We start from the raw sequence: 10,934 nt of genomic DNA, 5'->3' as shown, positions 1-10,934 counted from the left end.
ACACAAGCTAAGTCGTGTTAACATGTCTAGAAATAAATAATACTGTCTGGGTGATCTTTCCTCTGAAAGCATGATCAGACAAGTACTTGTAATCTCCTTAGAGCAGCTACAACATTTTCTCTTGGGGCCACATCTCGGCTGAGGGAGCAGGAGCTGTGTGGGAGTACTCGTTATCTCAGGCAACACAAAGCAAAATGGGCTCCCCCAACCACTGCCAAAAGTGGTCAGCGCTGCAACAAGAAACAAGCTTCATGCAGTTATGGCCATGTTCCTTGTGTGGCATTTTGTAATAACAAAATAGTGCTGGTAGCCTGCCAGCAGCTCTCTTGTGGAGTGGTTTTGGAATTCCACTGAAACCAAATCAATCAACTTGTTTTCTTCCCCAAAGTATGCTTGGTGCTGGGAAAGAAGCAAGTGTGTGTGTTGGTTCTTTCCAGGACCTAACTATTCAGGTGTGCCTCAATTTATTGCCCTAATTTGCAATGTTTTTAAGCAAGAAAATTAGTATTGAAATGAGTAAGTGTATTTAAACCCTTGTAAAAGCGCAGTTTCTCCCCTAAACTTCTAGCAGGAAAAAACAATATCCTTTGCCCTCAGCCAGGACAAGGACTAGCTGTGCTACTGTGGGCTTTGGCTGAAGGGGACTGACCCTCTTCAGAGAGGTGGCTCTGCAGTTATATGGTTGCCTGGATCCTAGAGGGAGGGATGTGTTCTTTAAGGCAACAAAACCCCACATTTGGAGGGTTTTGTTGTCTTCAGCATTCAGCTGCCAGACCCGATGGACACCGGATTACTTCTTTGTACAGCAGTCTCACGTGCACATGGACTGAAGTGTCTTGAAGAGCAAGAAAAACAACTGACTATAGAGCTGCTATCAGTGAGTTTTCAACAAGCAGTGGGAAATGTAGAGACAGCACCACTTGATTCTGTGCATACCTGATGGGGAAAATAAAGTTGGCAAGAAGAGCCATCCAACTTCCCCTGACCTCTCATCCAAAAAGTTTAATAGCACTGTGGCAACCAGCCGTGGTGGTGCTGTGACTCAGTCATACGCTGTTGCTGGTCAGGCTGCGCTCATGGAACAGGTGGTGTGTTCCTCATAGAACAGAAACATAGAATGGGTTGGAAGGGGCCTTTAAAGGTCACCTCGTGCAACCTCCCTGCAATGTGCAGGGACGTCTGCAACTAAGCAGGTTGTGCTCGTCTTGCACTCATGTGTGCAGGGCAAACAACCCGCTGAGATGATTAAAACCAGAGATACAGACTGTGTTTTGGGGAAAAGGTGGGTCCAGCCCAGAGCCTGGTGCAGTCAGTGGGAGAGTCTGGTTATCAGCTTCTGGGGGTTTTGACTTTCAACTGTTCTGTGTAGGCAGCTGCCAGGTTGATGGTTTAATGAGGAAAGAACATGGATAGTTTGAGAGGTGTTTGATAACTGAAAGCTCTGAGACAGGCGGCTCTTTCCTCCTGCTAAAGGTGAGATGTTTGGGTTCTGGCCATCCTCTATTCAGCCTTGTGCTGCTCACACCAGTCTCGCAATGAACGCGGTTCAATAGATTTAAAGGCAATTAGCTAAGGGAAAGTAAGTTCTTTGTCATTAAGTCTTTGAAGAGGCACCAAAATACTCTTTATGAAGAGCTGTCTCCATATTAGACACTATGTAGATTTTCCTACCGTTTTTTTGGGGGAGGTTCTGTCACTGCCCGACAGACCAGGAATATCGATTTTAAATTCCGTGCAATAAAGCATAGTTAAACCAAGATTAACGTTTTTCTTAAATTGGGTATTTTAGCATTTTCTGCTTACATTCAGCGCCTTTTTTCAGATGAGGGCTATGAAAACTCTGTTCGAGGCTGCATCACGTTACCAAAGGAAGCCTGCAGCAAAACCAACACGGAACACTTCCAGTGCGGGAGCGGGGCAGGCTGTTTGAACAAACGAGGAGCTTTTAATTAATGGGGGGGGGGAAGTGGAACGTCACAGAGTGGAACCGACGTTGTCACTAAGCGACCGGGGCAGAAGACATCCGCAAGAACTCCCGCAGGGCTCCCCGGCGCCGGTGAGGGAGAACCCAACGGGAGCCGCAGCGAAACTGGAATAAAATCAGATTTAGCCAGGCGCTGGGTGCCGGGGGCACGGGCTCGTCCTCAGCCAGGCGAGAGGCCGCACATCAACCTTGGGCGTGCCCTCCGCCCCGCCTCAGGCCGGCGCGGCCCCGGAACGCCGCCCGCCGCCCGTGTTTCCGCGGGGCGGCCTTTCGCCGCCGCACCCGCGCCGGAAGGTCGCCTCGGCCATAGTGCGGGCGGCTTGGCGGAGGGCCCCCGGGGCTGAGCCGCCGCCATGGGGAAGAGGCAGCACCAGAAGGACAAGATGTGAGCGGGGCCGTGCGCGGAGGCGGGCCGGGGCGGCGGGAGGGTCCCTCGGGGCTGCCCGCGGGGTGCGGGGCGGCCGCGGGTGCGCCGGGGCCGCCCGCGAGTGACGCCGCTCTCTCGGCAGGTACATCACGTGCGCGGAGTACACGCAGTTCTACGGGGGCAAGAAGGCAGGTAAGGGGCGGCGGGGACCCCCCGGGGCGTCAGCGGCGGCCCGAACCCGGCGGCTGCCGGGCGAGCGCCCTGAGCAGCGTCCCGCGGCCGCGGCGGGCGTGTCCGAGCGGCTCCCGCGCTGCCCGCGGGCCGTGCCACGGGCATCCCGCCATCGGCGGCGCCCACCGGCGGGAATTCGAGGTTTAACGGCCCGATGAGCTGTCCCTGCCTTCAACGAGTTCGGTGCCCGCTGGTAGGGCCGAGCTTGTGGGTGGTTAAAGTGTTAATCATCACATTTGGGCTCAGTGCTGTCAGTCTGTCGGAGCTCTGTTTTGACTTTTTTTCTGATTGTGTGATTTTGGTTGAGGAGCGTACTTGTGCTCTGCAGAAGGCCAATTTTAGTTACAGTTTTGCAACGTTTAATGTACTTATTCTTGTCATCAGTACCTTGCCACCATGCATATTAGCAAAATGTAACTTTCAAATGTTTCCTTGTTACCTAGAATACTATATGTTTACTAAAATCCTGTTGTGTTGGATTTTTTCCATAAACAGACCTTCCACGAACTAATTTTAGACGTTTATCATTTGATCACTGCAGGTAAGGCAACAAATTTACATTATCGTTATTAAGTGACACATCTATTCATCAGGCTGCTGATGTTGAGCTGTTACTGAAGCCATGTTCTTCCGAGGTAGTTTCATTACTTGTGCCAGCTATGATAGGAATGCAGCAAGAAAAAATTCAGTAAGAACTGAAACAATTCCCTGGTCAGAACATGATTGGTCAATCATTTGTCTTTCTGAGGCAGCGATTAGACAGATTAAAGCAATATTTGTGCTAATTCTTTGCATTTAGAGTTTACTACTTGAAGTACTAGAGTGGAAGAAGGGAGTTAGTAGAGGTGGGTTACAAATCCTCTTGTAAATCAAGTGCTTCAAGAAGTTGCCACCCACATCTGCAAACTACTGCTACTTGGGTAAAAGCTGAGTGGATTATGGAAGCATCCCTGACAGAGGATGCTGAATGTGATCGCCAGTTACTCCCTAACCTGTTTCAGTGCAAAGACAGTGAGTGTTTCTGCTTGAACCGTCTTTTGTGCTGTTGGGCCCCAACATGGCAATGGAAGTGGGTTGAGGAGTATTACAGCATCTGCCCCTGCAGCTTTATGGCTGTGAGTGCTGGCAGCTACAAGGTGCTGAACTGCATCAGTTTCTTTCACAGATTTTGTTGTTAACCTAAATTATGTGGAATCAGGTAGTGGGTGTTGGCAGCCACTCAGTATTTTCATTGGTATGGGCCTTGTTTCAATGTGTAAGTGAATCAGCAAAATGTTATTTGCTTCTGTCATCATGATTTACAGCTGATCTTGCTAAAAAGAATGTGTGCTTTTTCTTCCAGTTTATCTCTGCAGCCATTTGAATACCCAGTTTGCACACCAGATGGGACAGTCTTTGACATACTGTAAGTTACTGGCTTTACTTAGCTTTACTTTTGTGTTGCCAGACTGCCTGGTTACAGCTGTGTAACCATCATTTGGTCTCAGCAAGTTGACGAAAGTATTCATGCCTGTCAAAAGATAATAAAGGTTCCTGATGGCACTTCTCTCTTATTACTTTATTGCTTCTCTTTTCAGGAGCATTGTTCCTTGGATAAAGAAATATGGAACCAATCCAATCACAGGAGAAGTAAGTATTGATGGGTGTATTCACATGATGTGCTTGTTTTCTATATGTTCAGTCTTCTGTTTAATATGTGGGAGAAACAAAAATGCCTTAATGGAAACAAAAGAAGTTGAATGGGAGTGCTGTTTTGAAGTGTGATATTTGTGAGATCAGCTTTGCTGAAATTAGTGTACACATTTATTACAGATCTCTTTTTAGCTTTTTTAAAAAAAAAGTCCTCTAGATTTGAGACCTGGTATCCCCTTACTGTCATCCTGCTAATGAACTTTGTAGTAGGAAATAGTCAGCCTCGGACTGTGTGTGCAGAAGAAAGAGGAAAGCATACTGAATTTTTTGCATTGGATTGTAGATAATATGGTGGAGGAAATGTGCAGTTCATTTATATAAAATCTCAGGGTATCTTGCCTTTGTTACAGGTGTGGCATGATTAAAATCTGTCTAGATGGAAATACGAGCTCTTTTGTTACTGCTAGTGATGCTCAGAAAGCCTGACTGGTCAGTGCTGGAAAAGGCTCTGTACTGCTGCCTCGTGTGAGCAGACTTCTAGTCCGTACAGGGCAAGGTGCTGGCGAGCTGACCTCTCCACCTGTGATGAAAGTTGCAGTGATGTTTCCTGACCAAAGGGTGTTTGGCTTTATGCAGATTAAAGAGATTAATAGGTGATATTATGAATGGTGATCTTAAGGTGTAAAATCTTTTGAGTTATCTTGACAATATACTTCAGAAAGCTTCTGACCTGCCTCTGTTGCTGTAGTTCACTGTGAGACTGGGATTTTTCAAGCTATGGTCAGCGCCTTAGTGGTTTTTCTTCCCTCTTTTTCTGCATAAATGACAATTATGAAGGGGTGCTTTCTGTAGTAGCGTGAAGTTGGAAAGTACAGATAAATATGAAATACTGGAAGTATTTCCTTGTTGGAATTATTTTTGTTCTGGTGTGTTAAAAGAGAGTGCATTGAGGAAAATTTTAAACAGAAATTGTTGCTTGATCTACTGAAACTTGTCTTTCCCTTCAGTAAGTGCAGTTAGTTTCCCAAGCATTAGGTGGCAGCCATTGCACAGGATTGTTGGCTGGTCTGCAGATGGCTTTGTGGTATGAGATTACCTTTGAAACATCTTGTGTTTGATTAAAGGTTTTCCCAGCAGTGAGATACGAGGAGAAGCTAAATACAGATGCAGCATTCCAAACTCTAAACATGAACAAGCTGTCTGAGACTCAGTATCTTCAGTTATAGCGAGCTGCAGGTGTGTTTGTGCGATGGAGACATGATTGAAGGTCTTTCTTGAAACATGAAGAGGCCAATGTGTTGTTGAGAAAGAATGGAATTACAGCTATTTCATTTGTTTTTGCCAGCCTCCCGCCACCTCACTGCACTGTGCATTCGTTGAGAGTTTTGGGGTGTTGCCAGATCATTTTTTTTTCACTCAGAGCAGCTCCATGACACCTGTTCTCATTTCAGACTGTGAACCATGATGTGGTTTAAAATTACTTTGGGTAAATGCTAAGCAAGAAGTGCAATGTGTCTAGTGGTCTTGTGTAACAGGGAAAGGGCGATTGTGCAGAATATGCTTGGTGAACCATAAATGCTCAAAGTCTGACTCTGAGATCCGTTAGTTTACCCAGACTTACGCTTGTGTAGTTGATGCAGTACACCTCCAGCTCTCCTCAACATGCATCCCCTTTTCCTCTGTATCGCTCTGTTTGAGGAGCTCTTTCTTCCCTTTTATTCAGTGGTGGACTGGTGCTGTACAGCTCTGTCTTCCTCAGGACAAAGGTGTTCCAGAGCACTTAGAAGACAAAGGAGATGCTTGCCCTCCAGAGCAGCACACAGCCCTGCTGAATCCAGTCCTGTGGAGCTCCAAGTTGAAGAGTGGGGTTGAAGGAAGTGTCATAATTTAGCCTTTGTTTCCCAGAGGGCTAGTGCTGGTTTTCAGAAGGGGAGGATGATGTTGAGGAAGGGATGGGGGTGCTGCGATAAGGCAGGGTAAGTGGCAGAGGAAGTCAGTGAGTTGAGCTTGTGCATCTGTTGACTGTACTGCTCTCTGTTTAACCTATCATTGTGTGTGCACCTTCTGTTACTTGTACAGCTTGCTCTTTGTGGAAACCAGAAATATTTTCTGTAAAGAGTTGGTGACTTAGAGAAACTTAAGACTCTGGGTTTGTTTAAAAAGGAATTGAGCCAGATGAGCTGCAATGCCATGTTTTGTGCAGTGACTTATGACGTTACTTTGCACAGATTGATGATTCGTCACTGGTGATAAGGCTCTGGAGAATGTTTCCATGTTTTTGTCCTGAAGTTAAAAATTATAATGAAATCCTTTGTGGCTTGTACTCTTGTTGTTATGGTTTGCTACAGGCCAAACGTTTTAGAGAAGTTAATAGGCTACTTGGCAACGGCATTGTTAATGGTGCACTCCTGGTACTCACTAATTCTGCCTAGCTGTCTTATTTCTGAAGTGGACCCCTCGGTGGAGAATTGGAGAGCCTTGCAATCATTAATATATTTATCTTCGCAGTGCTCTCAGGAAGTAGGACTGTGCTAGTCTTTTCTTAACTGGATGTTTGTGAACTGATCTACAAGTGACTTCTGAGTCCTGAATTGTTGGACCAGCCTTCCTTTTTCAAGAAATTTTGCAATGCCAATATCACAGTTATTCTTTGATATGTTTAAAATATTTCATTTTTTTTTTCTGCTTTCCCTCTCTTTGCTTCCTCATGGTTTGTGTTTTCTTGCTTTTCTGAGCATTCTCCCGAGGTGCAATATGGATACCAATATCTTTTTTGGAGAAAAAAAATCACTATTGACCTTTGTCTAGAGTTTCCCATGAGCTATTCCAGAAAGTAGCTTTAGATTTATTTTCTTTACCCTTTTTAATAATGCATTGCAGTAAAAATTACTTCTGTTACTACACCAATAATTTTGGAAGAAACAGTGCATCTCCTGCAGCTGAACTACAGCCTGTCAGATGGTATTGGCTCACTTTTTTTTCAGCTTTGTCAGGACGTTGCCCTAGCTTATGTTTACACTAAAATTGCGTAAAATAAAGAGAAAAGTCATAGTTAGCTCATTCCTTTTTACTGAGAACAGCACTTTGGCTTCTTGGGCTTGCAGATAGTTGCAGGCTTGCCAGAACGTTTCACGTAGCGGCGATACGACAGCAGTGGCCAGCATGCCCGCACAAGTCAGCCAGCTGGGCTCAGGAGTACCTGCTTCCAAGAAATCAGATTGGTCAGAGCATGTCTGGTTTTCTGGAATCTCAAACATGAACAGATGACAGATCTGCGTGAAGGGTAGCAGTGTGCCTTTTGACAGGAATTTCAAGGAAACAGTTTTTTGTTGCATGGATATGTTATATGTGGACTGAGCTATTTTTCTCCTTTGCGTTGTAATGTTTCTGATTTAAATACCTGTTTTTTCACTCTGGCTCAGTAACATTCTAACTGCGTGTGGGCAGGCCAGGTTATTGTGGTGTACTTCAGCTCCACTCAAGGCTGGCTTTGTATCCTTGGGCAAATACCTCTCTTCCCCTGTCTCAGAAGTAGCTGTGGTCTTTGTCCCTTGTTCTCCCTTTTCTGTCGGAATTTAGTTCCTTGGGACAGTTGAAAAGTCTGAACTGAGTTTTCACCTCTGGTGTTTGGTTTTGAGGCTTTGGTCCAAAGTCAATTTTGTGACTGTTTTAAGTGCATCTGCTTTTGAAGTCATACAGAGGGCTCACCTGTGTAAATTGCTTCTGCACCGCTCAGAACAAACTAAAATCCGTGTGTCTGCTGATGCTGCATAACCCAGAGAGACAATCCTCGTGGTAAGGGCCGCGCGCAGCTGTGTGGTTGTTGCGTATGTATGTCTCGAAGGGCAAACAGGATTCAGTTGAGTTAGTTTATCATGGGCTTAACATATGCCTAAGAGTCAGGTTAAGAGACCTGAAGATGCGGTGTGATGGATGTATGAGACTAAGAGTCACGTTTTTGGTCCAAATGAGGCAGAGCACGATTTGTGCTGTGCCCTGTCTCGTGCCAGGTTAGGATCCAGAACTACAGACCAGAGAAAGCTTTTTCTTACTAGGTTAAATATGAAAATTTTTATAAATTCTGAGGATTGTTTTTAGGGTTGGAAAAGCCTTATGCTTGGGCTGTCTCTGAAGATAACCTTAAAAAGGAGTCTGGGGCATTTAAAGAAGGAGCAAAAGGCAGAGCCACTGACATGGAAAATGAGGACTGACTTTGGAGTCGGAGACTGAAAATCTCTGACTTTTCCCAGCAGCACATCTTCCTTCTTGAAAGAGAGAGCTGTACCCAAAGTTTTGCTCTGTGTACAAGATAAATATTTGCTATTGTTCTCCCACACTCTTAATCCTGTATTTACCAAATAAAAATGTCTTGGGGGGAGATTATGACTAATATAATCAAATCATTGTGGCAGTACAGGTGCCTGCCTCATGCAGTAAGCCTGTCTGATCCATGCTTTGAAAGCACCCAGAGACGCACATCTTGTACCTGCAATGCCCTGCAGCAATGACAGAGCAGACACCTCCTCACTCAGCACAGCTCACACAGGAGCGTAAGCAGTGCCCTTTTTTTTTTTTAATCATTTGTTTCAAATATGGTTGGTAGAATGATGCTTGCCTGAATAATTACAGGCATTTTCAAAGTGAACAACTTCTTACCTTCGAAAGAAAAAATTGCAACCAAATCTGTTATTTCAAAACTTCGGAAAAGTCCTTCTCAAATACATTCCTTAAATATGTTTATTAGCTAATTCTTTTCCCTAATGCTGGTGGCTGTTGTTACTTATTTTTTGTGAAAGCATGGTTTCTTTTCAATTTGGTCAACTAGATTTCAGTCAATGTCATAGAAATCAGTTGCTGGTCTTGAGGTGAGAGGAGCTTGCTGACCAGGTTAATGGAGAGGATATGCAGAAGATTACTTTTTTACCACTGAATGTATTCGTCCCGCTTTAAAAATGAACAAACAACCTTCCGACATATTTTTTTTAACGCACTAAAAAAGTCTTTGGCTGCCTAAATAAGGGAAATCCTGCCTGAAAAGGATGCAGAAATTAGAGCAAAGGTGAAACTTCCTTAAACATAAAAGTGTTTTTACCATGTATGTATTTTGAAAGCACAGATACAGAAATAGAAAGCACTGATAATTGTTTCCTCACCCAAGTGGTGAACATAAGGAGAAAGAGGGATTGGATATTTTCTTCTTCTTTTGCAATAGTCCAAATAAAGAAACTGGCAGCATCTCAGGAGCGTGAGAAATATCAAGTACTGTAGGAACAGGTGTTCCTGTAAGTACAGGTTAAATTCCAGCCAAGGCTTTATAGTTCACTACAAATTGCTCTCCACCACTATCAAATAGTCAGTGCAGAGCCCATGTGTTTCAGGAAGGGACCCTTGAAGAGGGTTGCATGAGCTTCACTCGTTGTTGAGTCAGAGGCGTCGAGATCAGGATCACAAACAAAACTCATCCAGTGATGAGCTGAGTGGAACAGGTCTCTGGCCTGAACCGGAGAGAGGACAAGTTCAAGTTTCATTGAACTAAATCAACAGTGACTGGGGCTTGTAACTCCATTCACATGGTCTGTGTGGTAGTTTACTGCAGATTGATGCTTTAATTGCGTTATTCCAGGTGTGTTTCTAGATAATGAGCAGCAAATAATGGATGTCATCAGACAAGGATACGTGGTTCGAAGGTGACCTCTTTCATGCCAGCCTAGCAGTCGCTGCCCTTGGAATATGTTGTCAGGAAAATGTAACAGCTGTAGATAATCTTCAATGTGATACACTTTCAGAGCACTTGTCTAGACCTTTCTGCAACATGCTGATAATATATTAGGATTTAGATGGTTTTCTAAAGACAGCACACTGCAGCAGAGTCAGATTTTCCTTGTGACTTATCTTCTTTTTTCCTCTTGAAAAGTTTTCTTCATTACTATTTCCAACAAATTGTGCTTACTCTGAGAATTTTCATTCTTTGTCTAGATATAAAATATTGAGAGGAAAATGCTGTGCAGCCCTCCATAGGCAGGCTACCTCCGCATCCATTTTCCTTATCTAGAGTGCTAGGACTGTCTAATTAAGAGTAAAATAATTTGGCTAATTGAGATATTTTTCATTATGTGGAAAAATTGAGAAGTGGGACCTATCCCCCTTTCATTTTTTTTTCTTCCTCCATGTCAGAGCACAGCACCTGAAATCCAAGTAGTCTGCTACGTTTTCTCCTTTGGGCTTTGGAAATGAGTGATCATTTAGGTGGATCAGTACCTTCAGGTCTCATTTGGCTGTAGCATAACTGATGTATAAACGAGAATTTTAATTCTTCTCTAGAGAAAGCTTTTCATATGCATGTCAGAAGAAGTTGGCACATCTTCAGCTTTGAAATTCAAAGTATAGTTCTTAATTTGTCTGATGCGACTCAGTGAAGTCTTCAAATACTGCATAGGTGTAAATGTCAGTTGCCCCTTTTTCTCCCTTTTGTTAAACTTATTTTTTCCTGTGCATTTGAAGGGAAGGAGGGAGGGTTTTTTCCTTGTTTATTTGTAAGAAAAGCTTCAGTGGAGGGTGGGATACAGTTTTGTTCTGGGTGAGTAATAGCTTATTACAGAGCAGAGAACAAAGCTTACAGAAATAAAACCAAGGGAAGCTTTGTTGTTGAAAAATGGTTCAGACAAATCCAGCTTAGTTGGTTTTCATGTGTTGCAGAAAGAAGGGTGAAATGATGAGGAA

General features: G+C 44.1%; 1 protein-coding gene across 1 annotated transcript in view; it reads left to right on the top strand.

Annotated features, from left to right (window-relative positions):
• Positions 1–2,286: 2,286 nt before the first annotated feature.
• The window catches only part of PPIL2 (peptidylprolyl isomerase like 2), a 73,886-nt gene continuing 65,238 nt past the window's right edge, over positions 2,287–10,934 (top strand). Inside the window, exons 1-5 of the mRNA XM_086623294.1 lie at positions 2,287–2,369; positions 2,494–2,543; positions 3,078–3,123; positions 3,925–3,987; positions 4,160–4,211. Of these exons, the coding sequence (XP_086479420.1) occupies positions 2,338–2,369; positions 2,494–2,543; positions 3,078–3,123; positions 3,925–3,987; positions 4,160–4,211 (243 nt within the window). The 5' untranslated portion in view covers positions 2,287–2,337. The remainder of the gene's footprint in view (positions 2,370–2,493; positions 2,544–3,077; positions 3,124–3,924; positions 3,988–4,159; positions 4,212–10,934) is intronic.

Source organism: Tauraco erythrolophus, chromosome 19 (genome assembly GCF_009769465.1).
Source record: "Tauraco erythrolophus isolate bTauEry1 chromosome 19, bTauEry1.pri, whole genome shotgun sequence".
Taxonomy (NCBI): domain Eukaryota; kingdom Metazoa; phylum Chordata; class Aves; order Musophagiformes; family Musophagidae; genus Tauraco; species Tauraco erythrolophus.
Note: the sequence above shows the minus strand (reverse complement) of the source record. Positions and strands in the feature narration are given on the sequence as shown.